This window comes from Diadema antillarum, unplaced genomic scaffold, assembly GCF_040938485.1.
Source record: "Diadema antillarum isolate AM-2024a unplaced genomic scaffold, OU_Dant_1.0 seq00001004_RagTag, whole genome shotgun sequence".
In the NCBI taxonomy this organism is placed as follows: Eukaryota; Metazoa; Echinodermata; class Echinoidea; order Diadematoida; family Diadematidae; genus Diadema; species Diadema antillarum.
This window is the reverse complement of record NW_027271842.1, coordinates 406,291-424,348: the sequence shown is the minus strand read 5'-3', so window position 1 is coordinate 424,348 and position 18,058 is coordinate 406,291. Positions and strand designations below refer to the sequence as shown.

Genomic DNA, 18,058 nt, shown 5'->3' with positions numbered 1-18,058 from the left:
AAAGCAAGCAAGCGCTTTCACCTAGGCACTCGCATTACATTGTACGTAACAGTACGTACAATGTACACTGTAAGGACATCATCGGCCAGGTGACTGCATGCTTGCATATTGCAATAGGGCCTAAATACATTTCATGTAGATACTGCGCTGCGACTGCTGCTAGACGAAGACGGAAAAGTAAGTACCGGTAGATGCTGTCTAGAAATGGCCGTATGGTGTCTTCGTCAGTGTTGTTTCAAAAAGAAACGAAAGGAACAGAAAGGATTAAAATTAGTCTAAAGTTAGACCACGCACAAGAGCAATTAAAATTAATTTACAACGGATGTACAAGAACCACTGACTGGCACTGAGAACTGGACTCAGTGTCTCAGGATCTGAGTTCATACGGTAATTATGAGGGGGGGGGGGGGGCTTGTTGAATCCACAAATGTAGAAACGCCCACTAATATAATGTAGAAATACATCGCCCACAAATGTAGAAATTGGACGGCGCCCACAAATGTAGGACCTAACGTTAGTCTAAGTAACCGTTACTGGCGTTAGTGTGTAGTACAGTCCGGGAAACCCGCTCATGAGGACCGCTCCCGCGTACGAGGACTGCCCCGCCTCATGAGGACCTCCCCCCCGCCTCATGAGGACCGCCCCCATGCATCATGAGGCCCGGGGGGAACGCCTCATGAAAACACGTGTGTTTTAATGGGCGCTCTGCATCGGTTAATTAAAACTCGATTTTTGAAAAAAAAAAAACAGATAGGATTTTTTCTTCTTTTCATCATGGATAGTGGACATGTGTGTGTAACAAAAAATCACCGTGCAAAGTTGCGACAATTTATACGTCAGATGTGAGATGAATAGAAGTGAATAGGGGGGCCTCATGAGGCGTTCCCCCCGGGCCTCATGAGGCATGGGGGCGGTCCTCATGAGGCGGGGGGGGAGGTCCTCATGAGGCGGGGCAGTCCTCGTACGCGGGAGCGGTCCTCATGAGCGGGTTTCCCGGACTGAGTAAACGCCAACCAACTAATAATGTACCGTAACGACTAACTGTTAGAAATGATTCCAAAACGTCGGCCACAAATGTAACGTTTACAAACGGCAAATTGGTCGATAGATGGTCATAAATCTACTTCACAAGTAGATTCTAACGTCAATTACCATTAAATTTAAGTCGCCACTACTGCACTAGGGCCTACCTAAAGTCGTCGCAAGACATTCACATTGCATGTAACACGCGCCGCGATCGGAGATCAGCTGGCTGGGGCAACGGATTTTCATCGCTCTCAAAAGACATTCCTAATTCACCTTTTTCCTCCATAAAAACACAAATAGAACTAATTGTATTTCTAATCCAAATGTATTTTGCCATATGTAACAGGTGACAAAATCATTTTTAATGCGAGAATGTTTTTGACTTCGAATGGATTTCAGGTGGCAGATTAACAAAGTTTTTCAAATGCGATGATGTACAATGCATCATAGATTCTACATTGAAGTGTGTGTATGACACATGCGCTAATAATAGAGTCACAGTGATTTTTTTTTTCTTTTCACATTGGGACTGTTACCTGATGTTGATAAAATTAGATAAAATACTGGATTATATGATCTACATGGACAAGGTCACAGTTCATTGTTTTGTTGCACAAATGCAATGATTGAGATTGCACAGCAATCAACAGAAATTGTGCTTGTATTAGTACAGCCTGTGAAGTTTACTCCACTTGTTCACCACATGCCATGATGCACAGGGATCTAAACCTTACAGAATAATCGCTTAAACTTAGCAGATTAAGGAAAGATTCTTGTATGAATTTGCAGCCCAGCGTTATATTGTTTCTTCCCTTTCCTTTCAGCCCCTGTCCAAGCTGTTGAACTGTGAATAATAGCAGTATGCAGGCGCCAGCTGGTAACCCCTCCATGCCTCCCCTGGCGTCCACTGCCTCCGCCCCTTCCCAGGGGCAGCAGGCACCAAGCGGGACCAAGCCCACTGTGCCCTGCAAGACACTCCAGGAAACAATCAAGGCCATTGAGGACCAGATAAAGGTAAGAAGCCCAGACCTTAACTGCAAAGCTGTTCAGGTTTAGAGACCCGGTAGCATGGGGAAACATTTATTGTTATGATTTATTCAGTGGCGGATCCAGAGGGGGGCGCACCGGGCGCGCTCCCCCTCTTCATTTCTTTGTGTAAACAAAAGAAATAAAAAGGAAAAAATGGGGGGGGGGAAGGTGTGCGCCTCTCCCCCTTTAATTTTGTAAAGGTGCCTCCGCTTTAAGGAATTCCTGGATCCGCCCCTGTTTATGTCTTGTTTTCCCATAAGTTTGTGGTCTGATTAAGTTGATCTTAGCTGCCCACCGGGGTACATTCGAAAACCGCAAATAGCACCTGTCATCAGCGAATATGTGCATCGCTAACTGTCTATTCCAGTGGAGGTTCTTCAGCTGTGTGTGTACTTACAATGTACTTAGAGATCAGTGATAAAGCTGTACACAATTCATGACAGGGATTCTTGAATGTCTCTGAGCTGGGCCAGCCTTCCCACTCCATGGTATCCTTATGCTCCTGGGTCTCTAAAGGACAAGTTCACCTTCATTGACATGTGGGTTAAGTGAATGCAGCAATATTAGTAGAACACATCAGTGAGAGTTTGAGGAAAATTGGAGAGTCCATTCAAAAGTAATGAATTTTTGAAGTTTCTGCTCAGTCACGGCTGGATGAGAAGACTACTATAGCTTGTGATGTCACATGTGTACAACAATATAAAGAAAGTATAAAGAAACTTCAACATATTTTCACCTTTCTCACATAACAAAAGAACACTCAACTTCTCTCTTTCAGAAGGCAGGGGGAATAATATTACCCTTAACATATGTCAGTAACAAATTGAAGGAATGTGCACTTTATTTAAAAAGTAAAGTTTTGTGAATTTCTCTTTTTATTTTCCTTATATCGTTGTACGCATGTGACATCATACACTGTAGTAGTCTTCTCATCCAGCAGTGATTGCGCAGATACTTCAAAAAATCATAACTTTTAAATGGATTGTCAGATTTTCCCAAAACTTTCACTCATGTGTTCCACTAATATTGTTGCATTCACTCAATCCACATGTATATGAAGGTGGACTTGTCCTTTAAAAGTGGACAGTTTTATCAATTGCATAGGAATACTATGTGGTCTTTGTTCCAATGCAATTTTTATTTGATAAACTTGGACAATTAGCAAGAGAATAGGACAGTTGTTGAGTTGTAGGAGCTTCACAATTGAAGTTACAATCTCCTTGGGTAAATGAAAAAAAAAATGTGTGGAATGAATAAGTGTTTCATTATGATTCTTTTTTTATTGCACAGATCATACAATATTGAATAATTTCTAGTGAATTTCTGACAAGCTGAAGAAAAAAACTCCAGTCTGTTGAGACTCCAAATCACCCAGCTGCAATGCCTTTTGCTCTAGATAGCAAAATAAAGTGCTTCAGTTCTCAAACTTGAAAATGTCTGCTATGAAGCTTGTTCGGATCACAATCACAAGAATCAAATGCTTATTTATCAGGTGCGTATTTTTTTTTCAATCCGTTTACAGATGCAATTTTACATGATGTCTGTGAAAACAGGAAGATGAAATCCTCTAAATCTAAAGAAAAGAGGTTCAGTCTGAGCAGATTTTGGACAGGTTACATTAAAGTCCATGACGTGCATTGCAAAAACTGGTGTGGATTGCCGTATCGACACAGTTAGAGAACATTCTGTTATGAAGTTTGAGCTTTAGAAGGGTATTATGTACTGGTCTCTTGTGGTACATTCAAGCAGGATTGCAGATAATGACTGCTCTTTGGAATATTCCGTGCTGTTTATCTATGGACTTTTTTTATCTCGATTAATTCCTTGTATTCTGAACTTTTAGTTGTTGGAAGGTTTGGGCCAGCTGACCACAAGGCAAGAAGGGGATTTGGCCAAGCTACGAGAGTTGCACCAGAAGGCCCTTCTGGAACAAGAAAGGGTATGTAGTGTGACATAATCATACTTCTTGATCCTCACAATAATGTAACCTTCTTATAACTACTATGTCTTTAAAAAAAAATGTCATCTCATGAGCACGGAAGAGCATTGCTGCTTGAACAGAAAAAAAATGTGACAATGAAAAGCTCTTTTCATTATTGTGATACTAGTATGTGTAATTGTCTTTTGTTGTTATTGCTGCAATTTGCTTTTCAGATCATGACTAGGCTGCCATTGTTAGTGAAACAAACACTTGTGATATGAACACTGGTATTTTTCTGGCGGATATCCTTTATACGATATAACAAATGGTTACGGTTTTGATGGTACAAGATTTCACATGAGGTGAAAGATGAGGCACTCTATCTAAAGAGGCGAGCCAAGTTGAATAGTGCACCTCATCTTTCACTGAGTGTGAAATCTTATTTCGTTGCATGAGTTAAGACCATAAGTAATTTGCTTTAACTATACCTCGAACATTAACAGATGTAGTCCACACCAATTTTTGGATGTAGTACAGAAATAGCAACCATTTTGCATGAATAGTGTAAGGTTTTACGTTGTATTGTGGCACAGTTATACATGAAAGTGATCGGATGACATACAATATTGTAATTGTAGCAGTGAAATGAGTAACTGAGTGTGCTCTTGAAACTGATGTACTGTGCATGGCAAAGGAATGTTTATTGTGATGTCAGAGGCATGCAGTGGTGCAAAAAACTATGAGTTGATTATGAGCCTAGCAAATGATGACGTCAGCCGTGCAATATCCAAAATTACCCAACAAAAACTGCGCGCTCGGCAGTGACAGTGTGCGATGTAATTACATGTTACGTGATGTGCAATCAACCAGTTGGATAACTTTAATTCTTTTAGGTGTTGCTTGATATCATCTGTGATGTTGTTTACCACTGATTCATGTTCATGATTTGAAATACAACCTGCTTCTCCCTCGAATGTCAGCACACATAGAGTACTGAGCACATTGAAGACCCACTCACCATGTCGGTCAAACTTTGCAAAATTCTTTTCCAGTTGCGAGCGGAGAAGCAAATGCATACATCAGGGACCCCTATCCACCAGCAACCCAACTCGGCCACACAAACTATGAAGTCTCTTGCCTCTAGCAGTAACAATAACAGCAACGCACAGGTGAGCCCTGCACACAGGCTGTACAAATCATATTTCCATTATTGTTTCTTTTGTTTACCCTAAGATGATTACCTGCTGTGCAATATGAGTTCAGTTGCTTTTATTGTGTCCGTGGTTATTCAAAACAACTCCCTATTTTGATACTGACTACGCCATATGTTTAGTGAGTGTAATTTTTCATGAATTGGGACTTAGCCACCTGACAATTTTGCTACTGGTTAAATTAGCAATCTTGGAGTTGAGTAATGAAGAGAAACTTCAGGCACGTAAGGCGCATTCATGTCAAGATTAGAGGAAATGATTTTGCAAACTCTGTTCAATTTGTGAATAGCATCTGACTCACAAGATTTGCAAAAATAAAAACCCCATGAAATCTAGATGGCATCATGTGTACAGTAGTTGTCCCACAAATGGGAAATTATGCAACTTGTAAATGTACACGTATGTTATGCCAGTTTGTAAGAGTCTGCAAAGTGAACTCCGCCATCCCACAAGTTTTTGTCTCTTTGTCTGTATGCAGCTGGGTGCCAGTGGGAGCAGCACCAGCTCTCACTCGCTGCAGCACTCTTTCTCCAGTGTGAGGGATACAGCCAGCGTGAGGGACTCCCCCATCTCCATGTCGCTTGGAGCTGGTGGAGATGCCGGAGGCGATGTGGGACAGGTGAGTTTTTTTCTTGCCTGTGTAGCGGAAGCGAGACATAGGCGTCACTTTTTTTGTCATCGTAGTTGGCATTTGCGGCAGCATCACCAATTTAGTGTACTCTTAATAACTTTTCACACCTTTGAGATGTGACTATCAAACTCACACCGCAGGTACAAAACCTAAACATGCCGGTCAAGTTTGAATATTGGTGAAGTCCAACCAAGTCAAAAGTCAGAAGGTCATTGAACTTGCGCCTGTATTAAAAAAAAACACTATTCTCACAAATTGCAATATACAGGCGAGACGTCACTTGGCATTCGCCTTGTTTGCTGTCGTTGTTTTCTGTCTCACTGAGCCAAAGGTTCAAGTGAGATATTGCGATCATTCATCATCCAGCGTCTAGCATGCATCATTCTTCTTCTGTCGTGCATCGTGTGTTATCGTTTTACATTTTCAGCTTCGGCAAAGATGAATGTACAATGTAATCCGAGCAAATTATGCTTGTGCACTTTTTATGTGAGGATGATGATCGTGATGACGAGAATGAAGGGGACGATGATAGTGATGATGATAATGATGATGATGATGATGGTGATGATGATGGTGATGATGGTGATGATGGTGATGGTGATGATGATGGTAATGATGATGGTGATGATGATGAGGAAAGGGAGGAAGGCAGCTGTGGTGAGTAAAATCATGATTGGTTACAAGCACTCTTTTTTGTGTTCCCTAGATGCTGAACAAGAAGAAGATACAGGACCTAGTGAGAGAGGTGGATCCCAACACTCAGCTTGATGAGGATGTAGAGGAGGTAGCTTACTTCTGTTTTCTTGCACACATCAAAGTCTGTCAAAGAGAATAGGTTTTCCCCCCGACACTTGCCACTGTTGTAGAAACAAGCTGCTTGCAAAGTGAATGCACAATGCATGATATCAAATGCAATTCTATGTCAAGTACAGGGTGATACAAATGCACTTGCACGCTTAGAGCTAGGGCAGCTAAACCTTGCAGTGGGATAAGGGAAATGTATGGGCACTTTCCTATCAAAAGTGTGGAGCCTTTAACTGACTGCCCACTCAGGCACTTGAAAGAAATAATTTTGTAAGACCCTGTACCATTTAAAAATGTTGCTTACCTTTATTCAAGTGTGTAATGAGCATTTACTGAACTGTGACGGTAGAATGGTGAAGTTCAGATCTACATGTGGTATGTTTGACATTTTCCGTAATTCATCCACTGTAAGATAAATGAAGAAATAATAAATGTTGTCTATTTTTCTGTAGTGTTGGTTTACTGTAAACACAGAAATAGTATACTGTAAAAGTGGATATTTTCTTGTGACTAATTTTTCATGCGCAGCCGGGTGAGAAGAGTTTCACATGTTTTTAATTTCCTGAAATCAAGACATCAACTACTGGAACTCATGGCCGTAAAAAAAATATTTGTGTGCTTTTATTTTCGCCCTTTGTTTCTGGCTGCGCGAAATGCACGAAAATTTCCTCTTTTACGGTAGTATGTTTAGCAGAACGAACACAATTATTTGAATTTCAGAAGAGGTACAGTGTAGTTAACTTTTGTGTACATTATTTAGATGCTGTTTCAGTTTGTCATGTTGAATCCTGTTCAATCTAATATCCGCATATTATTGTTTGTTGTTTTTGCTGTTACGTGTAGAAACCTACACATGCAGAATGCAAAAACTGCGCATTAATTCCTGTGCGAAGTTAATCTGTTAAATTTGCTCAATCACATGTTTTGAAGATGCTGCTCCAAATCGCTGATGACTTCATTGAAAATGTAGTGACAGCGGGATGCCAGTTGGCCAAACATCGTAAATCCAACACCCTGGAGGTGAAAGACATCCTCCTTCACCTTGGTAAGTCGTTGTAAATTTATTATTATTGTTATTGTTATTATTATTATTATTATTATTATTATTATTATTATTATTATTATTATTATTATTATTATTATTATTATTATTATTATTATTATTATTATCATTATTATTATTATTATTATTATTATTATCATCATCATCATTATAATTGTTATTATTATTATTATTATTATTATTATTATTATTATTATTATTATTATGATTGTTATGATTATTGTTATTATTATCATTACTATTACTAATTTATTGATTTATTAATTTATTTGGAAATTCAACGTAAAATACACTAGTTAAGTTCTACCAGGGTTCGATTCTTCTGTTATAAAAGCTCTTCTGGCATGACAGCTTGTGATGCACTAGCACATACTGCCATAATGCATGATTATTTATGATATATGTGTGGCTGAAATATGGGGCATTGAAACTCTTGAATAGAATTTGAATCTTTCAGACTGAGAGGTCTTGTCTTTAGGGTGTCACAGCATTTGATGCTCCAGTTTTATTCTGTATTGATATTTAAACATCCATCTAAAGACCTCCAACAGCTGGAGGATGAGAATTATTGTTTCTTGGATATAGGCAAGAGTCTTTAGGGTCTTTATGCAACATATCTAATATTAGCAGGGTATGCATTCTAAGCAAGCCAAGGATAGCATAGGGTATAAAAACATGAGGAAAAAGGCTCATGTTGCTATCTTATCATACAATGACACAAGTAAGCTTAGGATGTTGAGCGGGTATTGGGATACATTTGTATGAAATCAGTCAGTACTAAAATAATACACAGCTTGTTGTATATGATCCCAGAAAATTGGCAAACTGTTTTGTATTTGACAAGTGTTTTTCGGCTGAGTAAAATATTATTATGGTAATAAAAATGATTTTAATCATGGAGTCTTCTAATGCACCACGTCTGTGTCACAGTGACACTTGTGGGGCTTTTTAAAAAAAATTTGTATTAGGACAAAGCCATGCTTGAAAAGAAAACACAAAAATTAATGGAACAAAGGGGTTTTTAGTTTTTTCTTGAAAAAAGGAAGTAACTGGGTTTCCAGCCCTTCAGGGAAATCGGGGAAAATTATTTAACTTTTTTTTTTCCAGTCAGGGAAAAGTCAGGGAATCTTTGATTGGCCCAAAAATCGAAAGTAGTCAGTCAGACTCAGTTATATTTTGTTGCATAATTGGTGCCTTGAACATAGTGTGCTGTGATTCAGTGATGTATACTTGGATTACCTTGAATCAGCCTCTGTCTGCACAAGGTGAGGAAAGGATGGCTGTGAGGGGAGAAGGGAGGCCATTACATGCCTGTGTAATAGTACTAATTAGTTTTACACTAGTGTTTTATACTGCAAATAGTTCACTGCAACAACATAGAAAACATGTGAAGCTGGAAATAAGTTGAAATGACTATCATGGAATGTTGAGACTTCAGGGAAAAATAGGGAAAAATCATGGAATTTTGTTTTCTTGAAATGCTCGGAACCCTGAGTGAGGTCCCCATTCTCAGTTTCACATGCAGCGAGTTCCAAAAGAGAAGAACCAAACTGGGAGAAAGCTCTGTGTCCCCGATGAATGACATGCTCTGTTGTTTCTGATAAATAACCCTCCCTACAGAGCGCAACTGGAACATGTGGATTCCCGGCTACACCCCAGAGGAGCAGCGGAAGCCCCTCAAGAGGCCGGCAGCCACGGAGGCCCACAAGCAGAGGATGGCCCTCATACGGAAGGCGGTCCGCAAGTGACCGCACAAGCTGGACAGAGACATTAGAAGATGGGTCAAGCATCTTATTTCTGTTGGAATCAGTGCGGGAGAGACGCAGAAGGTGCACGTGCAACTATTTCTGTTGTAGCTGTCACAAGGAAGCATGCAAAAGCTATAAGGAAATGGGCGGTTAATGTGTGACAGGGATATTGGACAGGGATATTGGACATGGCCAGTCGTCTATTTCTGTCATAACTGTTGAAATGAGTGTGCCAAAGGCCATCAGGAAATGACCCGAAAAAACACAATAGTGACTTAACCCGTTCCATACGGGAATCTGGTGGCCTGTGTATTAAGTCTATGGGCATTTCAGAATTCAGTATGGAATGGGTTTAGACGCTCTCAGGCATCTCTTTCTGTCGTGGCCGTTGCCATTCCATTCCTAGAGACATCTTTGAAGCCTTGACCCTGTTGATATAGCAGAGCACCCGGGAACAAACATCAGCTGGTGTCTGACTAGTGGATAAGCCCTTTCTTGTACATGTACATATGCATCAGAGTGCTATATTCACCCATCTCAAAAGAGGAGGAGTTGGCTTTGTGTGCCCCCCAGTGTGGCTCTTTGAGTTATTCCATTGAGGAGACCTGGGTCCCGTTTCGAAAACTTGGTATCAGTGACAACTGCCACATTTCTATGACAAATTTTCTCTCAGTCAATCAGATCTAAGAATTTCAGTAGCTTATAACAACTATCGAAATTTGTTATTGATATCAAGTTTTATGAAACAGGGCGCTGATTGTTTGCCCCAACTAGCATTTGTATTGTCACAAAAGAAAATGGTTTTTCCAAGTATGGCAACTTGGATTGGGAATAGTTTGGGGAATTTATCCTAAGCAATACTCTTTGTGATATTGTGAAACCAAAAGGATAGCTCATGACTGTTGGATCAGGGAGATGAAATATTTGGGGAAATATTTTGGGGTCATTTTGTGGTCAGAAGAATCAGATAAATTTGCAATGACAAGAGATAGAAGAGATAGAGAGGAATAAGCCGGAAAAGTTAAGTGTGAGGAAACTGAGAAATCTAGGACACAGATAATGGAGACCTGTGTGTATGAAGTTGCCGAAATCTGTGAATGATTTTTTAGTATTTTTGTCTTCATTTTTATTTTTGTCTGTTAATAAGATATGTAAATGTATTTCAAGAATGCGCTAGGATGAATATATGATGGTGACAGTCATGATTGTTTTACAGTTTTACATTGTAATTTTGCGGGCAAGCAAAAGTGAGAAGGAATTCTGAGACTTGTTCATTCTCAAGTATGCATGGTGGTGGGACTTTGATGTCATTTTTGTTTGCCAAATATAGTGCCGATGAATATTGATAATGTGTCAGCAATAGGTGAAAACAAGAAAATTAAATGAGAACTGACCTGTTCGAAGTTTGACTCTTATCATTTGGGTAATAGGAGTGAGATCCCACTCACACTCCTGTGTAATATAAGTCATGCAGGCAAATCTTAGCCTGACGAGTCCAGGATTACTGGTTTGACATGATACAGCATTTCTGGTGTGAATATTAAAAGAACTATACAAACTTGGTGCTAATGAGACCTGCCTGTACAAAAGAAATTTCAACCTCTGTCACAAACAATAAAAAAAAGAAGAAGAAATTAACAGATATTTGCTGAGTAAACATAGACTTTGCATTTGAAGGTTGCAATAAGAAAGGAATGGAGGACATATCAACACACACTACTTTTACTTGATAATAAAAGTCAGACTTCAAGTAGATAAGTTCTGATTTAATTTTATTATTATTGTTAGTAATATCCATAGTTCATTAATATTAGATCTTGAAGCAAGTGATCACATTTTTGTATACAATTGAGATGATGCAGCATAATTGTAACTAACGGATATTGAAATTGAAATCGTCTTAATGGTTTTCTAGGACTGCCGTAGAGCACCTACATTGTATGTGTATGTGTTGGTCCTGCCTGTTAATGATGGCTTGTTATAGAACCTGTTGAAGGTTTGCTCGTTCAACCACCCTGCTTGTTTCAAGGTGCCACCTCTAGGAACATCTAACTTCTTTGCAGTAGATACCACTACAGCCCTTGTGGAGTGCAGTTTGAAAGTTCAGATGCTCATACCTGTCACACTCAGGGTCTCTTTTATACATCTTGAAATAGTCCTCTATAGCCCTCTATATAGCCCCCTATGCGGATGTGACCGTAAGGAGAATACACAGTTTATGAGTAAGTTCACGTAACAACAGCCTATTGGGCGGTAACATTTGGCGTACATAAAGATCCCTATAAAATTCGGCATTTTCTACTGCCGTGCACTGACTGTCCAAAGTATCCCGTCCGCAAAATTCTTGCCATTTCCTGATGTAGGTGCCATGTTTTTGCATGTAAGACAGTCTGCAAGAGGCACACAACACGTCCACAGTCGTCTTCTGTTGTCCCCCTACATATTTTGTATCTCGAACTCTGACTGTCAGTCCTGCGACATAATGACGTTGTAGATCAAGTTGAGTGCAAAGTGGATGGCTAGATTTAGAGACTGGTCGTGTAAGCAATGATTTGTTCCTTTTTCAGGACCAATGGTTCTTCCTCCAGCATACTCTTCAAGAGAGGGAACCAGGCCTGTGTAGGCCAATTTATAATGACCAGCAGGCCAACACCATATGCATTGTCTTCTTGTATTTTTTATAAGCATTTTATTGACCAGACAGAATGGAGGGAAAGCATAAGATAGCATAAATTTCCCTCAGTACACCAGTAGTGTGAAGGAATCTACTGCCTCTGCATCAGGATCTGGCAACCATGAAATATGACTTCGTAACTGAGCATTAAGTGTGGACATAGCATCCACTCTGTTTTGTTGGTGAAATGGCTGGGCATAGGTGCTAGTTGGATCTCATATTAATGAAATATGGATATTAAGAAGTATAATTCTAATAACGTATGTGTAATATTCATGTGTGCATGTTGCATGTTCATTTGGCTCCCAGATTCTCAATCAGCACTGTCGATGTGAACACATTAACTAATCAAATTATCTATAAATGAGACTATGCAAGAGTTTATGCAACATTAACATCAATGGTGTAAATTCAGGGAAAATATACCCCTTATAATAATATAAATACCCTAATTCAGGTCAAGTACAGTGATGTACATGTATGTTGAGTGTGTTACCATATTACCAGTACTAGTAGTATGGTGCATGCATATTGTAAAATGACTCATCTTCAGAAAACCAAGCATAGCAGCTTTTAATTAGCCCTTCGTATGCTTCCACTCCAGGCTTCTTCAGCAGGTCTGGAATCCAGCACTTCATTTTCTGTAATCCACAGAAAAAGGATTGTGAAATATTTTATTCCAAATTAAAAAAAAAGTCTTGCCTTGACCTGGGAATTACTGTCCTTGTTTATAGTGCCTCAGCCATATTGTTTTCTTCAAGCATGTATGCCAGTGCACACAACCCTTGGTCAGTGGTTTTTTTTTTTTGATAGTCTTGAGCCGGACGGCCCTGCCCCTGATGGCAGAACCAAGATTTTCCCAAATGGAGGAATTAACTTTGGGTACATCCAGTGATCAACTCAAACTTCCCAGGGCAGGGGTATGGGTTTGCTACATCTTTGAGAGATTTCTCTTCCAATTTTTGTCCTGTCATGTAAGAGATAGTTTAGGCAATTTCATCATCATCTCACTGTCAGGATATATCACCATTGTTTGCGAGCTTGGCTAAGCCTTACTCTGCAGTTTTCTTGGCCAGTGCAGCAGACCCGCATTAGTGCCAATGGAGTCCGAAGTGGGAGTTGGGTTCACACATACCAAGGATGGTGAAATGCGATCGTGTTTTCTTGAATCTATATCCTTGACAGTCCGTTTTAAAACTCTACTGCTGAACAATATGGCTATTCACAAAATTCCAGATGAGAGACAGTCCAAAACGGGAAGACAACCTAGGAAAATGAAAGATTTTTCCCACTCAGATATAGTGGTGTCAAAACTCTAAATACCTTTGAACTTATTTCCACATGACAGAATGTGGGCTAAATGAGTTTTCACGTGTCTGATGTCCAAATACGAGAGTCAGTAAGATATGCATTCAAGTTTACTTTGCATCTTGCCTTTTCTGGTTCGTGTTGTTTAACCAATTCATTCACATGAAAACTGATGGCATCATCTTTGACTTTCATCTTGTGCACATTAAGTAAGTGTGTAGAGTGTGCTGACAGTATGCTCTGACTAATCCTGTGTGCTTGCAAGTCGTACAGGTTAATTTTTTTTTTTTGGAGAAAGTGAACCTGTCAGTGAAGGACTATGTTCCAGCACTGGCTTAAAGGGAGTGTACAGTACCGGTTGAGGTGGGGATTCATGTTTTGAACATTCCTAAGTGAGATAATGAGAAACCTCTTATGAAATATGAAAGAGCATGTAATTTTAAGAAGGATTTAAGGTTTATTTGATGAAAATTGGTTTTCAAATGGCTGAGATATCCAAAAAAGTAATAATAATAAAAGGCGACAGGCCATGCCTTTTATTAGGATCTCTTTGTTTCACCTTGTTTTTGGATATCTCACCCATTTCAAAACTGATTTTCATCAAATAAACTTTTGATACCCCTTAGACTTTCATGCTCTTTGACATCCCATAGAGTGGTTTCTGAATATGTCGCAAAATGTTAAAAGCTAAATCCTCACCTCGACCAGAACTGTACACACCCTTTAACATCCCATGTAGTTCTGTATCTGGGAATAGGATTTTTCAATTTGAAAATGCCATGCATGAATCTTATTATTGCAAGCGGGCGAGTACTGACCAGAGTTTCCTTTTATAAGCTCACCTGAGCTGAAGGCTCGAGTGAGCTATTGCGATCACTCTGTGTCCGTCGTGCTTTAAACTTTTAACATTTTCATCTTCTTGAAAACCCCATGACTGATTTTCACCGAACTTGACAGGTACAATGTACATGTATCATCTCTATGGGGATCTCGGTTTGTTCAAATGGGCACCATGCCCCACCTGGGGAACCCCCAGTGCCAGAGATATGTTGTTTTCAAAACCCACCATAAGGACAAGACAGATAAGACAGGAAAATGTATTGTCTAAAGTTGATATGATTTGATAGTTCAAATGCATCATGCTTTCTAGTGATCCCATCATTACCATCATGAATATCTATCTTTTATGCACTCAGTGCATTTCTATACTTTGACGTAACCCCCAACCCCCCAACTTTCAACTTATTGTTTTCCTCATTACACTGTGCTGTACAGAAGTCTTCGTGACAAGAATCCACTAAACTAATGTACAAGTTTATAGGAGATTGGACAACATGCCAACCACAGTTTTGTAAATAAATGTGTCATAAAACACAGTATTGATTAGTGTTCTTGTGTCCTCTCTGATGACTTGTAGTGCCTCTACATGTCTACGTGAAAAGAGAGTATGCTATTGTTGTACTTTTGATGTGTGAATTACATGTACCAATGTTGTCAAAGCATGCCACAGTAATACGTGCTCTTCCGTACACAAAATTTCTTGTTCACAACCTACATGTACAATGTATGTAGTTGGATTGATTTGAACCTTGGCAGTGATCTCAACATTTCCATTATCATTTTTTGACATGACTTTACCACATTTTCTGTGGTACCCCTGCCCTGTATTGAAGCATACAAGGGCAACGTAAAACAACTTGTACTGAAATTCTATTTGACACCATGTTCTAGCTAACTTCAAGTCAAAACATCAACTAAAAAGAAATATCAAATGGGTCAGTCAAATACCGCTTAGTGATTGGTTAAACACAGTCACATGATGGAGGTACATTCTTGTGAATGTTCTCCCATGGAAAAACATTTTCATGTAACAAATGACAGAAGGCCTAGGGCCGCGCGCGTACAGTGAATTTGCCTCTGCATGCGCGATCGAGCGACGCGAGCGATCGAGTGCGTTGTGCTGGTGCGGTGGTTAACGCGTTGATGTATTTGACTAACCCATATAATATAACAGATGATGACTTTTGTTGTCGGGAACATGTACCAAACGTTCCACCCTCAGGGTTTGAAATGCTATTGAGGGAGGTTATAAGTCCCGAGACGAAGTCTCGGGACTTGTAGCCTCCCGAAATAGCATTTCAAACCCTTCGGGTTGAACATTCGGTATGTTCCCTCCCCCGCCAGTCATCATCTATATATTGTACACTGAAGTGGCTCAATGAAACTCGACCTAAAATATGGAAACTAAGAACATTTTCACACAAAGTGATTCTATGGTGTACATGTACATCGTACTATCGACCACAATCAACCTAGATGAGGTGATAATGGTGTCAAACCCTCTCATGTGCCTCACTAAATTTGTTTTAATGCAAATGGGTAAAAGTCAACAAGTTGCAATAACTGTGCAATGGATGAGCTCTAGGAGAGCTGTGGGTGCTAAATTTCCTAATTGTGCAGTGTACATGTGCACAATGTAGGCCTACTTGGTATTGTATACATGTATTACATGTACAATTGTATTGTATTTTTGTGCAAATACAAGTGTACAATGTACATGTATACAGTGCCAAAGAATAGAATTACATCACCAAAGCTAATTTATGCACTGAAGTTAGGACCAATTGGCCAATATAGTAGCCTACAGTCTGTTACAGTGTATACAGTGTAATGTACAACTTTAGATCCTGTACCTTGTTATGAGGTTGGCTATATACAAGTGTGTACAGTCAACCTTGCCCAAGTCGAATCTAGATTACATTTGGACCGAAGAAATGTATACACTGTAGCTTCAACTTCGAAATGTTGACCTATGAGGGATTAAAATCAATAGAACACAAGTGTATAAACACTTGAAACGAAATTGGACTTGGGCGATTATTCGACTTATTCAAGGTTGAGTGACCCGAAACCGGTACTGTACGATGAGGTGGGTTATTTTGTAGGTTCCATTCCTTTCATAATCACTGTGTTATAACAAGGCTCTCCTTGTATGAGGTAAATGCAGACTCCTTGTAAATGTAGACTTGTACGATATGTACATGTATTTTGTTTACAAAAGATATACATGTACAATAAAGAACCTGCAAAATGCCATAAGTTTCTTAGTTTACATGTACAGTGGACACCCATCATAACGAAGTCCTCGGGACCAGGAGTTTTCTTTCGTTATATCAAAATTTTGTTATAACTGAACAAATTAACAATAAAAAAACATAGGGTATAATGCTGCGGCCTAAGATTTTATGTGTACTTTGTTATGACCGAAATTTTGTTATAACCATGTTCGTTATAACGGGAGTGCACTGTATGTCCAACTTCAATGAAATCTACCATTCTGTTTAATTTCACCCAGCTTAAAGGTTGTGTACAGTTCTGGTCGAGGTGAAGATTTAGCTTTTAACGTTTTGTGAGATATTCAGAAACCATTCTATGAGATGTCAAAGAGCATGCAGTTCCAAGGGGTATCAAAAGTTTATTCGATGAAAATCGGTTTTGAAATGGCTGAGATATCCAAAAACAAGGTGAAACAAAGAGATACTAATAAAGTTGGGGCATGTCGCCTTTTATTATTAGCACTTTTTTTGGGATATCTCGGCCATTTGAAAACCAATTTTCATCAAATAAACGTTGAATCCTCCTTAAAATTACATGCTCTTTCATATTTCATAAGAGGCTTTTCATTTTCTCACTTAGGAATGTTCAAAACATGAATCCCTACCTCAACCAGTACTGTACAGTCCCTTTAACCCTAATCAGGCTTGGGGGGGGGGGCGGAATCCGCCCCCCCTCGACGTTTCGCGCAATATCTTCGCAACGCGATAAGCTCCCGCCGCGATGTTTCATGACTTTTTTCTTTAAAGTATCGCGCAACTTTTGAGACCCAAATTGTTGCGCCCGCGCGTAGCGTTTTGACGCGACGCCCGTTCGAAAAAAATTTGTCAACCCCAAAATTGCTCCAAAACATGATTTTGTGTGCAAATCCAATGCAAATTGTGTTTTTTCAATTAATTCACATAAAAATTCATATCTTCACGTAGAATGGCCGAAATTAATTTATTTTAGCATAATAATGCTTCGAAAAATGTCTGTGACAAATTTTGGCCAAAAAACAAACAAAAACAAAAGGTCAAAAAACAAAGAAATAATAAGAAATTCAAAAAACAATAAAATACATAAGAAATTAATTTCGATACAGATTTTTTTTTATCCTATGTCTCAGAAGAATGATACAAGAAACATTTTTAAAAAGAAATTAGCTTAATTGGAGCATTAATAAGTGATTTAGAGCCCAAAACTGATTTTATGCATAAATTACAATAATTAATATAGAATATAAGAAAAATTTTTCGGAGAAAGCAACCATACATTTTGATAGAATACGTCGCGGGCGTCGCGTGTGCCGATTTTCGGCGCGATCGCGCGTTCCATAGGCGAGATCTGAAGGGGGGGGGGGGGGGGGGGGGGGCGGAATCCGCCCCCCCCCCCCCCCGATATAGCATAGCCAAAAAAGCCCAGCCTGATTAGGGTTAAGTCACTTTGAGAATGATGTGGAATTGCAGAAGAAACAAGGGTTCAAGTAGGCAATATGCAATGACAACAAAGAGTAAACACAATGTACTCCAGCACGGCATTATTATATG

The 18,058-nt window shown here is 39.4% G+C and overlaps 1 protein-coding gene across 1 annotated transcript; it reads left to right on the top strand.

Moving 5' to 3' along the window:
- The first annotated feature begins 123 nt into the window (after positions 1–123).
- On the top strand, positions 124–9,433 carry LOC139742543 (uncharacterized). The gene is made up of 8 exons (XM_071653076.1): positions 124–177; positions 1,851–2,040; positions 3,899–3,994; positions 5,029–5,145; positions 5,666–5,806; positions 6,525–6,602; positions 7,553–7,667; positions 9,306–9,433. The coding sequence occupies exons 2-8, from the start codon at positions 1,888–1,890 to the stop codon at positions 9,431–9,433; spliced, it is 828 nt and encodes a 275-aa protein (XP_071509177.1). The 5' UTR covers positions 124–177; positions 1,851–1,887.
- Positions 9,434–18,058: the final 8,625 nt, after the last annotated feature.

What these genes read in the sequence shown, in the direction of transcription:
- LOC139742543 (XM_071653076.1), top strand. Translation starts at nt 1,888, where the DNA reads ATGCAGGCGCCAGCTGGTAACCCCTCCATGCCTCCCCTGGCGTCCACT. An exon ending in CCATTGAGGACCAGATAAAG is followed by an intron (nt 2,041 to 3,898) that starts GTAAGAAGCCCA and finishes CTGAACTTTTAG; the next exon opens with TTGTTGGAAGGTTTGGGCCA. An exon ending in AGACATCCTCCTTCACCTTG is followed by an intron (nt 7,668 to 9,305) that starts GTAAGTCGTTGT and finishes CCCTCCCTACAG; the next exon opens with AGCGCAACTGGAACATGTGG.